At 37.3% G+C, this 21,959-nt stretch overlaps 2 protein-coding genes across 2 annotated transcripts; both read left to right on the top strand.

Moving 5' to 3' along the window:
* Positions 1-11,767: 11,767 nt before the first annotated feature.
* Positions 11,768-13,998, top strand: LOC113031540 (uncharacterized). Its single transcript, XM_026183690.2, has 5 exons — positions 11,768-11,943; positions 12,131-12,292; positions 12,737-13,234; positions 13,327-13,387; positions 13,640-13,998. Exons 2-5 carry the CDS (start codon positions 12,142-12,144, stop codon positions 13,704-13,706), a joined length of 777 nt encoding a protein of 258 aa, XP_026039475.1. The 5' UTR covers positions 11,768-11,943; positions 12,131-12,141; the 3' UTR covers positions 13,707-13,998.
* A 4,740-nt stretch (positions 13,999-18,738) lies between these two features.
* LOC113031546 (alpha-lactalbumin-like) lies at positions 18,739-21,117 on the top strand. Its single transcript, XM_026183696.2, has 5 exons — positions 18,739-18,823; positions 19,111-19,169; positions 19,589-20,058; positions 20,156-20,216; positions 20,752-21,117. Exons 3-5 carry the CDS (start codon positions 19,920-19,922, stop codon positions 20,816-20,818), a joined length of 267 nt encoding a protein of 88 aa, XP_026039481.1. The 5' UTR covers positions 18,739-18,823; positions 19,111-19,169; positions 19,589-19,919; the 3' UTR covers positions 20,819-21,117.
* The last annotated feature ends 842 nt before the right edge of the window (positions 21,118-21,959 follow it).

Below are 21,959 nucleotides of genomic sequence, written 5' to 3'. Positions count from 1 at the left end.
CTTCCAGTTCCTGTCTTTCTTATATCTTCTTTCAGATAGTGTTGCATATTGACATTAAATACAGCAGCTGTAGCTTTAACTAACAGACAATTTGACAAATTGTGCCGACACAATTTGCATGTATACTGAATTTTCAGGTGCTTGAAAAGTTGCATTTGGAATTACCCAACTCTTTAACTTATTAAAGAAAAAGACTGAAACAGACAAATTAAATGATGAATGTTTGTCATGAGTGAAAGGAAAAACAAAAAGGTTCCCATCATGTTTAATACCATAAACAGCACGTTCAGACACAAGATATACTGCAGAGATGAGAGTGAGAAAATTAGGTGGTACTGTTTATAGCCCCTTCTGGCAATGTTTCTTAACATTCACACTTTTTGTGCGAGTTCCTCCTATCACTTTTTTAAACACCTTTTTAAAAATGTAACCTCATTTTGCCCATGCACTCATCGTCGGAATGAACATTATGGTAATTCTGGGCATTTTAATGATTTCTGTGAACTGTTCTTTTTCCAGGGTGGAACAATTGTACAGCATACATATTTAATAACTTTTAAAGAACAAAAATGGGTGCCCAAGATGAAATTTATTTTGGATCTTCTGAAATCCACACATGGTCCAAAGCATAGTATACTTTGGACCATGTATACTATACTTTGGACCACTGTGTTAATACTTACACAGTAAGTATTTAGAAAAAAAGTGGGTTTTATTTACACACAAAATGAAAAAAATATACAAAATGAACTAACAATACAGGTCCCTTAAAAAAGGTCAAATAAATATAACTAAACTTAAGCCAAAAACAGCAACTTGCAAACAAAACTAACCTAACCCACAAGAAACAAAGGGGACCTAAATCTTGGCTGATCAGACCAAGTTGACACATAGGATGTATTAACACCAAACAAACCAATGCTTAGTTTTATAATCACTTTAATTAAATGCCCAAAAGAATACTAAGCGAACAGACAATTCATAAATCAAAGAGAAAGCACAGCATTAAAAATTATTTATTTATTGAAACCCATGAAAGAGCTGCACATGGTATGGCCCAATAAACTCTTCCCATATATAACACAGCTGCATCTTTTGCCCAACTTCAGAGTTGTGATGCTGCAGGTGTGGCCATCACACATACATCGAGACTAGAAACATATGCGCTTGCTCACTTAAATATTTTAACAAGTGTTGTTGAAGGCCTATTATCTTCTCGTTAATGATCATGATTGACTAGAACTGGTAGTTTCTCTTTACCGGCATAAAATGATTTATTGGACTGGTTAATAGTCAGAACAATTGGAAAACCCAATTGAGCAACTCACTGACAATTCAAGAAGAAGAAGAACGGTAGAATTGCACATGTTGGGAGGGTATCTTGGAGCCATTTTTTAAACAACTGTAGATTCCAAGATCATTGGTTCAAAGAATTGTACATATGGATGTTACTTGGATGTGGCATGACTTTGCCATAGTCTGGTAGAAGACTTAAACCCTCTAATGATAGGAAACTGATTAGGATGTTCAAACCTGCTATGAACTGGAAACAGCATCACTGTCCACAGTAATCTGAACTGTACATCATCATGGATTCAGACGGTGCCAACCAAGAAAGAACCCCCACTCCAAACACCTTCAACTAAAGCTCAACTTAAATTTGCAGCAGGTCGCATGGGCAAGCCAAATACCTTCTGGAAAAATTTTAATGGTCAGAGGAGACAAAGATTCAGCTATTTGGCCACAATGACAAGAGGTATGTTTGGAGGGAAGACATGAGGCTTTCAAACCTAACAATACTGTACCGTCCTGTAATATGAATACACTCTAATATCAGTTTGTCAATGTCCGTAACATCCATTAGTGTGAAAGATGCAGCAAAATACTGTGGCTTACAGTGCCAAATATTTTGTTACATTATCTTGAACTGATTGAGCCTGTGCGAGACAAGTGCTGACAGAACACCGTTGGACACTAAACGGGCTCTCTTCCCGAGTTTCATCTTTAATTACAAAACTCACTAGCAACTCATTAGTTGGAGTAGCGAAACCTTTAACAAACTGAGAAACTAAATATTTAGCATTTAGTTGCACTGAAATGACTGTTGGGCTTAACAGTGGATTCAGGGATGCACCCCTTTAAAAAGGGTCTGATTTTAAGGTGATGGAAAAAATGTGACTTGATTTGAAGCTGAGAAAAGGAACCAAAGCAGTCACTGATAAAACAGTTGGGATAATGGGATGCAATTCCCTCTTTGTCCAGTCTAGAAAAATTCAGTGCTGGCGAAAAAAGATTGTTGTTTGTTAATGTGGAGTGAACAGAAACATTTGTGTTTTGATTTGATTTAGAATTTTCAGAGATTTTCAGAAAATTCATTTGTCACTGAGAGATGTAGAGGAATAAAGTTACAGAAAACAAACAAAGCCGGGAGAGAAGAGTTTGAGACTAGTGTAGATTCAATGTTTAACTAGAGTGCTGCTCACCAGACATCATCAGGCGAGATTGTGAGAAATAAAGTGAGAGGTGTTGTATTAGAGGTGTTGTATTAGCAGCTAAATAAAAGATTTTTGGGTTTTTTTTTTTTAGTTTTTTTTCTTCAGTGACACTGGTAGTTCAGGTCAGCTCAGAAAGAGTTACAAGAATAGCAGCAACACCCTCATTGTTATAGGATTGATATGGCTAGTTATAGAGAAAATAACTTCCAGATATCTGTTTTTAACTTGTTTAGTTTCAGAAAGTCTGAAATTCCAAGGAATTTAAAAAACTGAACTGGTAGCAAGTTACTTGAATTGTGAAAATGTCTATAAATGCATGAAGGAGCCTGTGTGGAGTGGCTGTTGCAGGTCATTTACCAATTGAAAGGTTTGTAGTTCAATCCCTGGCTGCTGTAGTCTGCATGTCTAAGCACCATGAGCCAAGAATCCAGATTTGCTTTCAAATACATTCATTGCTGTGTGGGACAGGAACCAGATCTAAAAACATGTAAATGTGACAAAAATTAATGAAGGGGGAAAATATTTTTTAGCAGCATTTTGAATGTTTTCAAGTTGTATCAGGTCACTGTACTTTTAGGAGTGTGAGAGAAAGATAGAAAAGACTTTGGGAGTTGAGGTCCTGTGGAATGTAGAAAACTGTCACAGCTGCGCTGGGAGAAGGGCCCAAATGCAGGACCCTTCAATGTAAGCAGTGCGTTTATGTACAGTGACGTAAATAATACACAACAATAAATCCCCGTGCCGTGTCTTCCTCCCAGTGTCTGTGCCCTGTGTCCTCGCTTCCAAGTGTCCATGCACCCCGTGCTTGCTGCACTCTCATTTCCAGGCTCTTCCTGGGAAATAACAGAGGCGGACGTTAGACACTTTCCAACTGCAGCAAGCTTACGCTTACTGATATGTTGAAAACACTGACGGGTAGTCACATAATGATCAAGCGTCGAAGAGAGCTCCACCACACTCCTAAGTAGCTCCTCTGGCGAGGCTTGATCAGCTGCAGGTGTGTGATGATCTTCAGGAGGAGGAAAATTATGGAGAGATCTACACTTTTAAGAAAAGTAACAAGGAATGTGTAATAGGTTACTTTCTTTGAGTAACAACCCCAACAGTTTATCCAGTCCTGTGCTACATATTCAAAAATTATCTGACTGCAGTAAAATGGACTCTCATATGCTTTAAATTGTTTTCATTGTATGTTTTGTTTCAGTTACCATGTCATTAAGTTCTATTCATGCACTTCTATTTGTAGAATAACCCACCCTAACCCCATCTTTTTGTTACACCATGACTAGGATGTTCTCTAAGTGAACATTATGTAATCTAAAACTGGTTCTTCTGAAACTAAAGATCATTGTTATTGTGTCCCTCATCGTCAGACTTCCTGGAAACTTCTGATGTCATTCAATGCGTTTAAAAAGTGACACAGCAAAGATAACCATGTGAAACTCTCTAGCCCTGCCCCTTCTGCAATTTGAGTAAGTGCTAGACAAATATGAGAAACCTTTACCTCAGTCAGAGAAAAACCTACTTGATACACTTGTTGCTCAGGGATTTTTTTTTAAAATTTGGCTTCAACAGTCTCGTGGTCCGGAGGAAGAGCTGGCTTGACTTTGGAATGTAATGATCATTATCATGATCTCAGATCTGTGTGTGAATTTTCATTTTCAAAAAAGGAGATACACTCAGCAACTCCCCAAAACACAATAATACCCCGATTTATCAGAGTCACAACTCCTTTACAGTCAAATAGCTGCTGTCATATCTTACTTAAGTCAATGAAAGGTTTGAACGTCATGTTCAGGTGAGAAGTATTTTATGTCATGTGGACTTAAGTGTAGTGTTTCGTCAACACTAAAGATTTTCCGGTTTTTCAAGGGAAACTCCCCACACAACAAAGGCAGCAGAAAACACGCTGGTCAGGGGTCAAATATATTATCTATTAACTCAAGGATCTGTCTGCAAACATACACGGGGGGAAATTTCCTACACTTAATAGTTCATCTAGTGGACCAACACTGCAGGAAAGAATCTCATAACTATTTTGATTATGGCTACTGTGTGTTTGTTTTATTATCTGAACAAATCATTGAGTTCCTTTAATTGTCATGTCACTGTTTGTTAATCAGTTACTTTATTGTAGAAGAAAATGAATGGGGGGAAATGAAAACTAAATATGAAAGAATTCCATGTGAATGCAAAAAAGAATCCCACCACTTAAAAAGGCATTAATCCCTATACATTTTAAGCTTTAATGTATCTTGTTTGAAGTACGAAATTTAAGCAAAGAAAATTTAACCCATGAACTGATGTTCATGATGTCCAGTTAGTTTGGACGGTTATTGCCCATCCAAACATTTGCCATACCTCCTGCACAGATGAGGTATGGCAAATGGTATGAATACAAAAAACAAAACAAAAAAACCCACCAAAAAAAACCAAAAAAAAAAACACGTGGACACTGCTAACATAATGGACAGGTTTTTGACGGGGCTCCCACATAAACTCAAAGCAGAAGATAAAGCATCGACGAATATGTTTCCAAACCAGCTTCCTTCCAAGCCAAATACTAGAAATAGGATGAAGCATATCTTTCTATTGGCTTCGCCTGCACAAGTGCAAAGGTAGGTCTCCCCGGCAGAATTAGTTTCCCCTGCATCGGGAGCACACACTGGGCTGTCCAAATCCTGACAAACAGTATCCCACATTCTGGATTTTTAGTTCACAAACACTTCTTACTTCTTGACTAACTTAGGCTGACCAGCCATCCTCTTTTCCCCGGACATGTCCTCTTTTCACATTCTGTCCGGGGCGTCTGGGGGGATTTTCGAGATTGATAAAAATGTCTGGGTTTTCCTATAGGCCTACAGAGGACCCATGTGTTTGACGTCATCCCTGAGCTGCTGCTTTGTGAGCGCTTGTTCTGCACTCACAGATGGGACAGACAGCGTGCAGCAATACGCCTAATGATGTTTAAAAGATCCCAAAGCGCAACTGCATCTTTTCAGATGAACTGCAAAATAAATTTCTCTCGTGCTGACACAGTGCTGGTAATTTTTCTTATGCAGATGAGGCATTATTTCTGTACTATTATTAATTCCAGAGGCTTTTATGTTATTTTTTTTTTTTGCACTTGTTGACTTGTAAAAGCCTATATGACACTTTTTATTTCACAATTCATTAACTTAAACCAAAAGCTTAAATAAATTTTACATGACTGTGTGGTACAATATTTGGCTGTATTCCCAGTATATATACTGTACAACTGCTGACCAACTAATTAACTTTCAACTTTCTCTTACGCTTTGCTCAGGTGGCCTCAGTAATTCACATGATGTCTTAATGAGGTTTCCCACATTGGCCCCCGTAAAGATGTTAAATGGACTAGTTCCTTTATAATGCTTTGTAACTCTGCCTAAGCGCTCAAATCTATGTCCACTTTTTTCTATGTTCATTCATTATCTTGCCCAAGGATACTTGGGCAAGATAATGAATGGTGGTCCCTGGTTGCAGACTACAGCAACCAGGGACCACCAACTTTTCAATTAATAGATGATACTAGTAGACACTTGAACTTGGAAAGTAGACACTCTACCTCTAACCAATGTGCAATCACACTGTAATCTTAGATAAAATGCATTGAAATTTAATTCTGGGGGAAGCTCCATAACATATACATATACTTTTCTGTTTTCCCTTGAAGATGACAGATTAAAAACAATCCCTTCCTGGACATTTAAAAAGCACATTTACAACTTCAGCTGACCTCGATAGTTCAGATGATGGTGCGGTGGGGCAATGTCTACATGAGGCTTTTCTGCCTTGCTTGAGCAAGTCCATTCACACATTTATACAGTGCAGTTGTAGGTTTTTTAAGCACAATCATTGTATCCCGATGCCTTGTAGAGTTTGACCTGACTGCATCATTAAAAGCTCACATGGGCCTATGCCCTGCACTGTTTTCTGGTGTTTATTTTTGTTCATAAGCATATTGACTTGAGCTTGATTGAGAGTAAGATAGGGATTTTTTTTTTAGTTATAAACTAGTTACATTTACTTATGCACTGCTTAAAATGACATAAAAAGTAATAATGAAGTTTTTACTTTTAGTTTTCATATATGAGGCACATGGTTTTGCTTCTGAATCCAGCGTTTGGGTCCTCTTCTCCTACACCGTGACACATACAACCCAGCAATCTTGGAACGACACCACCACATGTAGGACACTTACAATATTTATATTTAAAAATGTATATTTCCTGACCCGTAGTGAAGTGTCAGGTGTGAATGAAGCGACTTTCAGAGATGACTCTTTGAAGTGAATAACGAGAATCAGTTCCTGCCTGGGAGCCTGAGACACTTTTCTTTTTTTTTCTTCCTCTCTCTTTTTTTTCCTATTCAAGTCATACATGATTGGTCAACTGCATGATGTGTGATGACGTCTGAGTGTTCGCACCAAACAGTCATTGGCCTGTACTGAGCAGAAGGGAAGGAGGGGAGGTTACAGACACACCACACGCTCATTTCCCTCCCTTGTGCTTCTTTGTACGTGTAAATGAGAGAGAGAGTGAGAACATCTGATACAAAGAAAACATTCTGGAAACTTGAGAAGATGACTGACGACAGTAAAATTTCAACCCCCTGAGAGAGGATCCTCTCCAAAACAGGGCAGTCAAAGACAGAGAGAATAAACGGGATCAACCGCTTAAAGCTGAGGGACTTGGCTTTTCTTATGTTAGATTTTATTTTGTGATAAGCTGTCCTGTTTCACTCTAGTAAAACAGTTAAAGGTTAATAAATATTAAGTATACATGGATCTTTTTGTCAAATTCAGATGTGTGCTTGTTTTTGTACTTCAAAATTTATTTTTTATGATCATATAAATAGTAAACATCTGATATAATGTCTGTTTTGTATACTATTCACTCATTTTACACATAGTTTTACTTTTAAGTTTTAATTTAATTTTTGGTAATGAATTAATTTAAGAAACAAAAAATCTGAAGAGCCACCTGGGAGCCAAAAGAGCTGAGCTATTAGAAGAAGCTGGTAAGTCACTAGTGAAACCCGTCACAAAAAGGTATAGAGTGCTGCCTTGCAATTTTGTTGCTTGCTACCAGATTCCTGCAGTCATGTGATAGTTTGATTTTATCATGAAGCTGATCATCAAGAGCAGAATAGGTATTAAAAAAGCCCTTTTGAAAGTTTTGATTTAAATAGCTTAATGATGGGGACATTTTAGACTAGAGCTTGTTTTTTGGATCTATGCCACACAAAGTTCGATGGCAAAGGGAAAGTGGACCTTATCAGCTGGAGCATTTCAGCCACCATAGTGCCAGAGGTGTCATACAGATTATAGTTTATATTTTCTAGTTTTTACTTTTGTTTTTATTTAGTAAGTTTCAGAAAAAAAAATACAGAAACTAATAATCGTATCTGTTTACCACTTTTACAAAATCGTTTCAGTTAGTTTACATATTTTAAAGTCTATTTTGATTTTTTAATTTCAATCAACTAAAATGTAATTTCACTTATTTGCATTTAGTTTGAGTTATTAATTTAGTAAACTATACCATTATATATAGCGTTATAGTTTACTATAACTCTGGACAGCATTGATTTGAAGTTTAAAGACATTTCACAACATCAACTGTTAAAGTCCACGATAGCATATGACCTTAAGGACATTTCATGTAAGATTTAAACTTCCAGTTTATCAAATATCAATTTGCCAAGCACAAGCAGATGGATGTTTGTGTACTTTTTGACATTATTTAGCTGTTTGAAACTTGCATTTACAATTAGCAGCCCCTTCATAAAAAGTACATATGTTTGTCCTTGCTTCTCTTCAGTAGCTCTAGCTAACTGAGCATGTTTTACTGTTTTTTGGTCTCACTGCTTTAAAAGTACAAATTACTCTCTATATCCTTGTTCCAAGAATTTTGAATTTATTTGACTGCAGTAAAATAAAGTCTTACGTGCTATAAATTATTTTCACTGTATTTGGATTTTATATTAGCATTATTTTTGTTGTTGTTGTTTTTTACAGTCCATGCACTCCTGTTTGTAGATGATCTCACTGTAAGACTATATAAATAATTTTACATTTTGTGCGGAGTGTAGGTAAGTTAGCCCCCTCTTGTCGTCACACAATGACTAGGCTATTCTTTAAGTGAACACTGAGTAATTTAAACTGGTTCTTCTGAAACTAAAGACCATTGTTATCATCTGCCTTGTGTTCCAGGCTACCTGGAAACATGTAATTTACGAGCCCAAGAATTTCATTACAGGTAAATGTGGCTACACTGTTTATCTGTACATGACAACAAAGCTTGAAACTTGATACTTCAATACACATAACTTTCTCTAATGAAACAGGCAGATCGTGAGGAGTGCCTCAGACTCAAGTCGCCGCAGGAATGGAACTAAACGGCTGAGAGATCAGTCACAAGATCACAACAATTTTTTCATTAAGTCCATATCCGCTGAACTGTAATCTAAGAACCACACGGTCCATTACCTGCTAAACATCATGAAAAAAAAAACCAACGTTTTCTATATTTGAGTGGCATGCCGAAACTCAATCTAACTATTACTTCTTTGTTCAAAAACATCACATGAGAAGAGCACCAGTATGGGAATCAGGACCCCACAAATCATTATTCAGAAAAGGAGACTAATAATGTATTTTATTGGCGAGAAATAAACGAAGCAAATGTTCACCATTCAATCCATTAAAATGATTATCATATGAAATAAAAATTGGAATAATGTGAACTGAGCTTTTCAGCTGAGCTTAGGATCCAATGCTAAGACTTAGTCTTAACGCATACATGTTGACCTACTAAATGGTAAAGTAAAATAATAGGGACCCCTTTTCCCCCACAATGAATGAAATCATTGTTTAAAAAATGAATTTTGTATTTACTTGCAAGTGCCATGTGTATGCCAATATATAAGACTGCAACATATGATATTTGGCAATGACTACTGAGGGGAAAAAAACTGTAGAATTTATGTACTTTAACTGATAAATTTAACAAAAACTTTCCTGTTAATAAAGTTGAATAGAGTAAAAATGGAAGTTTCAAAGGAAAGATGAAATATTTATACTTTAAACAATTTTCAGTAGTATGAGTATTTTTAAATAGGAGGCAAAAAGCTGTCAACCACCTACAATTCCATCTTAAGATATTTCCTCAACCACCCTCAGGACCATCTCCAAAGGGGACGATCCCTTTTAGAGATTTTTACCCTGAACTCTCTGCCAGGTTTTATAACTGCTGAAGCGTTTTCTGATTTGTGTGTGTATAGTTGTTAGTTTAGTTTGTTGATCTTAGTAGTTGTATAGTTTGTTTGCTTCATATTGTGATTTTTTCTTTTCCCCCCTTTTTTCTTCTTTATGTTTCTTTATTGAATCTTTGTTGCAATGAAGACGAAAGGGAGGAAGTAAAATAATAGAGTTGATATTTTGATTTCTCTACATACACGACAGCTGTGACTGGGAATTTCTTTAAATTTGGCTGCAACAGTCATGCAGACTAGAAGGTATTTTTTTGGCTTTGAGTAATCAGAGTCACTCAAATCTGTTCCACTCTTATGAATATTTCAGGAAGAAGATACATTCTGCAATTCTCAAATACTCAAATACAATGACATTAATCAGGTTAACATCTCATTTATAGTTAAATACTGTAAGCCTATATAAATAATAAAATAACTTTACATTTTGTGTGGAGTGCAGGTAAGTCAGCGAGTAAACATTTTTAAAGACATTTAAGCCCCTCTTGTCATGATACAGTGACTAGGCTATTCTTTAAGTGGACATTGAGTAATTTAAACTGGTTCTTCTGAAACTAAAGATCATTGTTTTGTCTACCTTGTGTTCCAGGGTATCTGGAAATGTGTAATGCCATTCAATGTGCTTAAACAGTGACACAGCAAAAATAATCATGACAAACTATTGAGTTTTACCCTTCTGCCAACTGAGTCAGTGCTGGACAAATATGAGCAAACTTTTCCCCAGACACAGAATAAAATAACTCACATATTTGCTCCTCTCCATATCCAACAGCTGTGATTGGAAATTTCTTACAACATGTCATTTATAGTTACTGATTGGATTTATTTGATTTTTGTGTGCCAGTGTCATTGTGACATCACATTCGTTCCAAGGAAGGTACACATAAGTGCTGGCACTGAATCCAATACAATGAATTTAGTATAACAGGAACTAAAATAGTGAAATATAACTTTCTCTAATCAAACAGGCAGATTGTGCGGTACCTCAGAGTCAGGTTGCCACAAGAATGCAACTAAATGACTGCAAGATCAGTTTCTACTTGCAAGATCACAATAATTTCCTCATTTAGTCCATCTCTGCTACACTGTGATCAAAGAACCACAGGGTCCATTAACTGCTAAACATCATGAAACAGTGTTTTCTATATTTAAGTGGCATGCTGCATATGTTTTCATTGCTATGCCAAAACTCAATTTATCTATTACTTCTTATTTGTTCAAAAGACCACATGAGACGAGAGTGCCAGTATGAGAAGCAGAACCTACAAAGCATTACTCAGAAAAGGAGAGTAATAAAATATTTTATTGGCTATTCAAACCATTAAAATGATTCTCATATGAAATAAAATTTTGAATAATGTGAGCTGATCGTTTTAGCTTAACTTCTTACCAAATGCTAAGACTTACCCTTAACACATACACTTTTTTCCTGCTTGGCCTTGAAGCTGGCAGATTACACATGATCCTGGAGAAAAAATTGTGTTTTAAATGATGCAGATGTGAAGAAATTTGGAATCAATTACATTTTCTTATAACATCTTAGGACAAGTTAAGAATACATTTTATGTAAATGAAAACAAACTTAACAGTAAACTGTTAAAATTAGAACAGTTATGAATACCGTTATTTAATTTTTTTGTTTATCTTTTGCTTCACTTTGCAATTTTATCTCTTTTATTTTTTATCTCTACATACACGACAGCTGTGACTGAAGTCAAATTTCAAACTTCAAATTTGGCTGCAACAGTCACGCAGACAGAGAGATGAATTGGTTTGACTTTGGTGTCCAGTGATCACGATCACTGTGACCTCAGACCTCTTCCACTCTTGTGAATATTCACCATTTAGAGAAGTCTATACCTAGTATGGTTACTCCTCGTAGATGCAGTCACATGTTGTTAAAGCCAATGAAAGATCTGAATGTCATGTTCAGGTGATAAGTATTTAATGTCATGAGGGCTTTTGTGTATTGTTTGGACAGCGTTAAAATTTTTCCTTTCCCAAGCGAAACTCCCCAAACAACAAACGCAGCAGTAAAACAGGCTGGCCCACTGGTCCTAGCATCATATATAAACCCACAGGCTCTGTCTGTAAACATACACAGGTGGGGGAAAATTCTCGCAGTGAAAAGGCAAGCTGGTCAACCAAAGTGGTAAGAAAATTTTTATTTAATTTTAAAACGTTTTTTAGTCATTATAATTTGTTTTCCTATTATGTAAAAAAAAAAAAACTTCAGTTTGTTCCCTCACTTTCTATAGTGTTGTTATTTTTTTAACCATTTTTTGTTGTTGTAGACCTACAAATACAAAGCGGAGGTAATTTTCACTTTTTTCCCTCAGAAACTGCTGACATGAAACTCGAGTTGCTTGTTGTGGTGGCTGTGGCAGTTCTGCTGCCCAGTTTTTCTGAGAGCCGGATCGTTTCCAAATGCGAGCTCAGAGAAAAGCTCGGTGAAATGCTTGATCTGCCCAGGAGACTGAAGGAAAGAACGTTGGCAACAGGTGAGCTCAAATGTGCTTTGGGTACTTAGCAAAGAATCTTCATAACCTTCAGAGTCAAAGTACAAATCACTTTGGTGCTCATGAAAATCAGGATCAAAGCTGTACCTTAGCGGTACAAAATTATTTAAGTTGACTGCTGCTTGATTCTTCTTCTATATTTGAGGAAAACATTAATTGCATTTGATATATCTGATGACATTACTTACTGTTTACTTTAAACATGCAAATACAGAATCAGTAATAAAGCTTTATCTTAGCTGCAAATACTTTGTGAAGTAATATTAGCAACATGCAATTTTTCTATTTAAATGTCTTTATCAACTGCATCAATAATGTAATTGTAAAGTGAAATTTTTCTACAACACAGAGGATAATAACTGAAAAAGTAGCCACCAAAGTAAAACTTTCTTGTCCTTGTTTGTGGACATGAATGGTTTGTTGCAGTTATCTGTGAAGTACAAAGGAGGTCTGATCTGAACACCAAGTTAGTCAAGTCATTTGGCAAGTGCATCCCTACCGCACCAAACCCAGCGGTGGTCACAACCCCCTCCACAAGCGGAGGCAACAATACGATCACTGGAGCAGCCACAGTGACAAACACCAATTCAACAACCATAGACCTGACCAGCACCACTACTGCTACTACTAACACTATAACTACTGTCAACTCCACCATCAGCTCAGGGAACACAACCTTTGTGTCAAACAGCACAAGTGGCGTGAAAAGACGAAGGCGTGATGCTGATTCACACAGTGAGAAGGGGAAAAAGTTTAGTGAAGAGGAGCACAAGGATGACAGTGAAATGGAAGACGAGGATGAAACGAGCAGTGAGGACGATGACGAATCCAAAAACCTTTACGGGCTCTTTCAGCTGTCTGACAGAGAGTTCTGTGATTCGGGATTATGTCCATCCAAAAGTATGTGCCATGCCTCCTGCACAGGTGAGTCCTTGCAAACAAGCAAACACAGATTTACTGTTTAAATGTTGCTTTTTTATTGTGTATATTAAAAATGGTTTCTTTTTTCCTTGCAGCTTTTACTGATGATGACATAACTGATGATATTGCTTGTGTTGTCAAGACTGGTTACTGGAAGTAAGTTTCTGGAAAGCACAACACAAATAGGTCAGATAAATAACCAAAGCTTTGAAAAAATGTCATATTATTGTGTGATACATTAATTTGCTGATTTATTCATAATATCCATATACTGAAAAACAGCTAAAAAATTCAGTAAGGTGTTGGGCCATAATCACGTCTCCAAAGCATTTAGTCTTTAACACTGCTGCAAGGATTGAACACCATTATTGTGTTGCCTAATAACTGCCTTTTGTTTTAATCAAACAGGGAGATCATGAAAAGTGCCTCGAAGTCATGTCGTCGCACCAGGGATTTCTTTGAGGAATGTGACTAAATGGCTGTGAGATCTTGGTTGCTACAATTTCCTAATGAGATCCACCTTCCGTGAGCTGTGATTGAGGAACCGCATGCTCCATTACCAACCAAACAGCATTTTTTGTTTGTTTGTTTGTTTGTTTGGTGGATCATTCAGTAACCGTTGCTTTGTACCTGTATGTTTTAATAGTAATGCCAATAGACCTAATCAGCCCTCAAATTCCTACAAAGTAATGATTACTTTTTCAAAAGTCTAAAACTCAACGCTTTACATCTATTTCTTTTCTTTCAATAAATATTGACTTGCAGCATCTTTGTGTTTGTGTTATTATATATGTATAGTACTTTTAATAGTAATGACAAAACTGCTTCAATCTCATGAAGACTACCTGTTGCTTCACGTTTATTTAACACCACGACATGTGCACCACCATACGAAAAATAACCCTGAAAGCATGAGAGATAAAATTTTGCTCCAACCAGGAGACTTAAAGGTATTTCATTAATCAGAAATAAACCAAGCAATTGGCTACTGTGCAAACCATTAAAATTATTCTCATATGAAATAAAAATGGATTAAACTGAGATATTTATACAGTAAAACCTCAGGACCAAATGTTAAGACTTACTGTTAACACATATATTCCTTTTTTCCTGTTTGTCCTTGAAGTTGGCAGATTATAAAGGACCTCTTTCCATGTGTTTCAGCTCCTATTTACACTTTGCCTCAGGTGACCTTTCTGAATGAGATATTCCACTTTGGACCCTATAGTAGTAATTATAATAGTCTAGTTCTTTTAAAATCCTTTTCTACTTTGACTGAGCACTCAAGTATAATTCACTCATTCCCACACACTGTCATATAGTGACTTTTTCCCTAAGTACTTTCTATCTGGCATTCACGTACTTATCAGCATTCAATATAGGGCTTTGGAGCGTGATGTCACGGGAGGTGGGCCACGCCCCCTTCCGCCATGACAGTAGGCCAGACACAGGATACAGCTTCAGCTATGGTTCGTACGTGTTGTGTTGTCAGTTGCAACGTTAGATCACACGATCGTGAAGGCAAGAAGCTGGATAATGGGCTCTCTTTTCATCGTTTTCCATCCTGGAGGCAACGTAAGGGATCCCATGTATCCGATATTACTAAACAAAGACGTCAGGCTTGCATTGCAGCAGTGAGACGAGCGGATATCGAGTTCTGTGCAATCCCCAGCTTTTTGTTGGTTTGAGCTCTAAAAACATACTAAATTGCTATCACTGTACACTAATCCGCACATAACTTCCAGATGAATCACACACCTGTCATTGGAATATTGGTGTACATTTACCTTATGTGTATGCACTAATTTTATCTTACAGGCTTTTGTTATGCAGCTGCAGAGTCTGAAGGTGTGCCCTGTGCAGAAGTGATTGATGAAGATCTGACAGAAGTGGGGAGCGGACAGACAGCATCACGGAAGCTAAAGGGCAGACGAAGTATTGTGTGTGCAATGAACAGGGCAGAGCAGAAATAAACACAACACTGCTCGATAAGATTGTTAAGGTTTGCTGTGTTTTGGTGAATATGTGCCCCAGTGTGGTTGTCAAACCAGGGCCAAATGAAACTTGCTCTTGTTGACTATTCATAAAGCTGTTGTGTTGCATGTGTAGTTCATTGTAAATAATTGTACTTTGTGTGAAGTAGTTTCAATAAAACAGAAAAGAATAGTATATTTGTTTGTTTGTTTTTTATTCTTGATCTGTTCACATGTACTTAGCAAGTACATAAAAATGAAATGCAAACTATTTACATGGCAACACACAGCTGGCATCAATCTTGAACCACAAAATGAAACATTACAGGCTATTTAGAGCAGCACGTTGCACGTGCAAATCAAAAACTGTAACAAGGAAGTTGTTTAGAAAGTTATCAAGTTCAAACCGACTTACCTATGTCTTAACGACAACGTACTCGCAGCGTGGAGGCTTAAAGATGGACAAATCTTGCACCCAGCCATTTGTGAATTGGATGTGGGCCTCCAGGGATGTATAATTCTTAAACTGGTTTGCTGTGTATGCGCTGACTCCACAGACAAGGTATGCAAAGATATCGGGATAGGACAAAGGCGGTAGGTCATCTGGGTTTCCACTCCACTTCCTTATTTCATACGGGTCCACATTACCGATGCATGCAATTTTTTCAAAGTACCGTCTCTTGGCGTCTGGGCGCAATCGGTCGCGATACAGCCCTTTGTCTTTTGCGCTGATTTTGAGCATGGTTCTGGCAGTCCCGATTCCAACACTCTAACACTGTGTGCTTGTTTTGCTTTCTGGCCTACTGGCATGGCGCCGCGATCCCACAATGCACTGCGGCGTGACGTCAACTCCAAAGCCCTATCTTGCTTAAGGATACCTTGGCATGAACACTTCAGCAACCAGGGATTGAACAACAAACCTTTCAGGTGTTTCTTCCTCATAATTTGGGGGAATTAAACCATCAGCATCTTTGTTTAAGTTTTAAAATGTTCACTTTCTTTTAGTGCATTCTTACTTTACTTTCCCTTTGTGTTCTTCTTTTTTTGTGATAATAATGAAAAAGAGAAGGAAGAGTCTCTGTTCCTTCATGATTCCTCTGCATATAAATAATAATAATAATAATAATGTTGTAATTGAAGATCATTTTCCAGTTAAAATTAGTGAACCATTTAAAACATTGGGGGGGGGATATATAATTTCTGACAAGCTGGCAAAACTCATCATAAAGAGGAAAATAGTGTATACAGTGCAGCAACAACCGCCCGTGCAATTCTTTTGGTCATTAGATGTTATCATTAAGCTGATCATCAAGAGCTGAAGATATTTGATTTTTCTCATGTCTAGGAAAAGTAAAATAGTCCTTATCATTTATCTATGCGTTGTCTTCCACTTACCAGGGTCGTGGGTGGAGTGAAGCCTATCCCAGCTACCTTAGAACGCCATTATATGAAAACGCCAAAAGCGTCCCCCGATGTCACGGTACTGGGCCCTGTGACCCAGTGTTTTAGTATTACTGTATTTTTTTTGTAATTCGTGTTCTGGTTTGAGTTTTGTTTATCTTATTAAGTGTTCCGATGCCTGGAGTGCTGTGTTAGTCCTTTGTTTTGCAGATCCTTTTGTGTCTTCTCCTCTGTTCTAAGTCTCCCAGCTTCATGTCTACCTGTCATGTTTTATGTCTCTGTGGTACTTGTTAAATTTATGTCATGTCTGTGTCTCTTACTGTTTCCTGTTTATTTTGGAAGTCTTGTTTCCATGTACTTAGTTTTCACTTCCACTATGGCGTCGTTATTTTCATTCCAGTCAGCTGTTTCCTCATGTGTCTCCACTTCCCCTGATCACCTCATATGTGTGTGTATTTAAGCCCTCCGTCTTCCTGTGTTCAGTGTGGTGTCATCTGTGTTCCCCTCCCCATGTCTAGTTTTAGACTTCATAGTGTCCCTTCACATTTTAAAGTATTTTCAGCATGCATAGCTTTCACAGTCTCTCTAGTCTTGTCATAGTTTATTCCAAGTTTTCTTAGCTTGGTCTCAGCCTGTTTGCTTAATTTTTGTATGCTCTCTTATCAGCTCCAAATAAAGGCTAGTTTTTCGTTAAAGTTAATTCCGTCTCCTTGTCAGTGTCCGCACTTGAGTCCTCCACTCATTCTCCATTCGGTCTGCCTCCCGCAGACCGTGACACCTACTTTATAAAAAGTAGCTATGTTTATCCTCACTCACTTTTAGTAGTTCTACTATAGTTAACTAAGACAATGCAATGCTGTTATTCTTGGTCTCACTGTTTCTCTTCTGTCTTGAGTTTTCTCTATCAATCTTTCACGGGAGATATGATTCAGGCAGCTCCTCTACACATATGCCTCACTCCCACTAGAACCTAGTCACTCTAGTCGCCCCTGTTCAGTCATTTGTCATTATGACCGAGTACCAACTCAATGTCCTTGGGGTCACTATAGCAATGTGGCCTAAAGTCCCATGATGTCATTTGTATGCAACACAAGCACAACACAACAATGGAGGATGTTCAGGCGATAGTATATCTGCTGCTTAGTCTATAGCTTTTTGTCAGACTGTGGTATAGAATCTTTTGATGTCAAATTTTTGGTCTGACTCGGCTCATTTGGAATCCTGGCCAAGCAGGTACTAAAAACATACTTGCTACCAAGTACTACCACCTAATGGAAAACCCCCAAATCAAGTTGAACCTAGTAACTAGTGGGAAAAAGGTAATAGTGGTAGTGAACCAGATGAAGTTAAGGTCTGACTAACAGATGTTTCTCCTAATGTGAAGATAATTACAGCCAGACATTTCGGAAGCACAAGTCCTAATGGGGAATGTTTGCACTTTGTGAGAAATTTGTGAGAAGATTTAACAGATATCATCTTATATGCTTAGACTGTTTAGAAACAGTAGGGAGGGGATGGGGGGTGCAAATAAAAGTCATCTTAGTAAAAGGTGCGATCACACCTTTCATCATTGTGACTTCAGATCTGTTCCACTCTGTTCCGAGAAACATTTTGCACCTCCTAAATACATCAAACACAAAAGTTTCAGTGAAGTCTACTCCCTCATCTGTGCCTGTATAATCCTTTTGGGTGCGTTGACTTGACCCATATGGAAAAGAAATATTAATAACTTATATGATTTACTCATTACTTTCATATATTGTTTTAGTAAGTGTCCAAAACATACAACTTTCATTTATATAATTTTTTCAAGGGATCTTATGTCTGTATTCACTCTTGTATGCTTTTCATACAAGTTTCACACAAGACAGATACAAACTTTATAAGATTTATATATATCTTTTCCATATGGGGATGTTCAAGTCAATGAAAGCAGTGAAAGTCAGGTGTTGGATGATTTAATGCTAAATGGGCCAGGTAAAATAATGTAATCCATAAGCAATTGCATAACAATAATCAAAACCACATTTGTGTGTTCTTTCATCATCATTAAAAGATTTCCTGTGTATTAAGGGAAACTCCCCATACAACAAAGGCAGCAGTGAAACAGGCTTGTCCACTGCTAAAAGCCATCACATATAAATGCACCGGCTCTATCTGCAAACATACAGAGACAGCAATTTCTTTCAGTTAGCAGTCGATCAAGTGGCCCAACGTGGTAAGTATTTGCTACATTTATAATCGCAATGTTTTCATCATATTATGTAAAAAAACATTTGTTTCCGTACTTTTTCTGTCAATATTGTTTTTTAACCAGTGATTTCACTTTAGACTATAATCAAATGAATGGGTTCTGCATATAAAGAAAAGGCAACCATTTTTCAGCTCCTCTCTTACAAAAATAGACCTTAGAACAAAGTCTTGCAAAATTCTTTTACTTAATGAAAATGTATTTTATTTAAAAAGACATCACAACAATCGTTTCATTTTCACCTTTTCCGACAGAAAGTACTGATATGAAGCTCACGTTGCTTGTCCGGGAGACAGGGGGAAAGAGGCAACAGGTGAGCTTAAATATGGTGCATGCATAGCAGCATGTAATGTGGAAAACAAAAATGAACACAAAAATGCAAGATTAACACAAAATGAAAGTGTGCTTTTAAGAAATAACTACAAAGAGCTTCATATAAAAGAGAGCAGTCTCTCTCAGGCTCCTTCAGTGTTCATTTCGCTCTTGTGAAGGGATGCTGGAGAACCTAGACCAGTTTGTCTGTTCACTTGTCTGTTCATCTGGCATTCAATGAGATAAAGATTTATGGTCCCAGTGACTGAAAAACAATAGTCCCTAAAGTAAAACCAAAGGCACATTTTGAAGGTAGCTCATTTGTCTCTGTCACTGTTGTCTTTTTATGTATTTTGGAGGTTGATGGAAGACGACTCTTATCACCTTTTTAATCTTTTCTTTCTTCCTTGTTTGCTGCAGTTATCTGTGAAGTGGACAAGATGTGTCATCTGAACACAGACTTGGTCAAGTCGTTTGGCAACTGCATCCCTGCAACACCAAAGCCAACAGTCCCCGCCGCAACAGGAGCCAACAAAATGACCAATGGAGCAGTCACACCACCAAACACCAATTCAACATCCACTGACCTGACCAATACCACTGCTACTGACCCTATTAACTCAACTATCATCGCAATGAACTCCACCTTTGGGTCAAACAGCACAGGTGGTGTAAAAAGACAAAGGCGGCCGCTCACTCAGGTAGACATGAGAAGAACAAGTTTAGTGGGGAGGAGCGTGATGACAGCGAAATGGAAGACGAGGATGAAACAAACAGTGAGGAGGAGGATGAATCCAAAGGCCTTTACGGACTCTTCCAGCTGTCTGACAGGAAGTTCTGTGATTCGGGATTATGCCCATCCAAAAATATGTGCCATGCCTCCTGTAAAGGTGAGTCATTGTTGCAGAAGGAAATTGACATTACTTATTTAAGTGTTGCTTTTAAAAATGATTGCATATTAAAAATTGATTATTTTTTTACTTGCAGCCTTCACTGACGATGACATAACTGATGATATTGCTTGTGTTATCCAGACTGGTTACTGGAGGTAAGTTTCTGGAAAGCACAACACACACAGGTCAGATAAATAACTGAAACTTATATGTGGTGCATTCATTGTAAATGTACTGTAAAACAGTACCATCATTAGTCACCAGCACAGCTTCAGTGCTCTGTTTCATTCCATCCTTAACTTTGCTGTACAGACTGAACACCATTGTTCCCACAATATTCCTTGATTTGATCCTTTGATGATGGAAGTAGAGAATTCTCTGTGAGATGCTGGTTAGGCTTTATAAAAGGAATCAGGATCCATTTCTGTGTATGAAATTAATCACACTGAAAACTCATGTGTGCAGATTTAGCTCACTGTTTAGAGCATGTAATTCATGTGCAATATGGCCAGTGCAGAGGCCTGGGTTTGAATCTGTCCCAGGATCAATTATTGCATGTCTTTTTTCCAGCTTCATGTCTTTTGTCCATAAAGTGTATTTAAAACAAACAACTTAATTTAAAGAGACTAAAATAGAGAAATACAACAAAATTGTGTTGTCTAATTACTTCCTTTTGTTCTAATCAAACAGGGACATCATGGACAGAGCCTCAGAGTCATGTCGTCACACAGGGAATTTCTTCAAAGGATGTGACTAAACGGCTGTGAGATCACGGTTTCTACTTACAGGATCACGTCAGTTTCTTCACCAGATCCATCTCCACTGAGCTGTGATTGAGGAACTGCATGCTCCATTTTCTACAGTGCAGCAGTGTTTTGTTTGTTTGGTGCACTGATCTTTCAATAACAGCTTGTATCTGCATGTTTTAATGGTAATGTCAAGTGATGCAATCAGCCCTCAGAATCCTATGAAAAAAATGTTTGTTCTTTCAAAAGCGTAAAACTCAGCACTTTACATCTGGTATTTGTCTTTCAATAAATATTGCTTTGCATCATCTCTATGTGAGTGTGTGCTTAAATCCAAAACGCAACAGCTTCAATCTTATAAAGCTTGCCTATTACTCCCTATTTATTCAAAAGCATCACATGACAAACCATGCTTCGTAAAACGTTGTTACAACCAAATGACTAAAAAAAAAAATCTTTTAACAAATGAACCAAGCAATCACTCACTACAAAAACCATTAAAATGATTCTCATATGAAATAAAACTGGAATAATGTGAGGTGAGGTATTTAGAAAGAAAAGCTCTTTGTGAGTATTTTGGACCAAATGGTAAAAATCACATTTAACACATTCTGTTGACGTTGGCAGATTAAAAACCATCCCTTCCCACCTAACCTACATGTACACCTAACCTCAGGTGACCTCAGTGGCTTAAATTATGGATTATGGTGGTGTTAGTCTAAATAAGGTTTAATTTGATGATGATGATTATTATTATTATTCACTTTGCTAAGCATGTTTTATAGGCCGATGGATTGTCATCCAAAGAGCATAAAAAATAGTTAAAATAATAGACATTTGTGGATGTCTATTTGTGGATTTGTGGATACTTGAAATGTGCAATTCACTTGTATTTTTATTTTTATTCCTATTTATTCTATTTATCCCCTTTGTATATTTTATTTATATTTGTCTCTGTATTTATATATGTGTGTGTGTGTGTGTGTGTGTGTGTGTGTGTGTGTATATATATATATATATATATATATAATATTCTGTAACTCTGTAACTTCTGTCGGTGCTGTGCTTTTTTGGAAATCGAATTTCCCAGAGGAACCCACCCGAGGGATTAATAAAGTTCTATCTTATCTTATCTTATCTCTTATGTGTCTG

This window comes from Astatotilapia calliptera, chromosome 11 (genome assembly GCF_964374335.1).
Source record: "Astatotilapia calliptera chromosome 11, fAstCal68.1, whole genome shotgun sequence".
Classification (NCBI taxonomy): domain Eukaryota; kingdom Metazoa; phylum Chordata; class Actinopteri; order Cichliformes; family Cichlidae; genus Astatotilapia; species Astatotilapia calliptera.
This window is presented reverse-complemented; position numbering and strand designations above follow the sequence as displayed.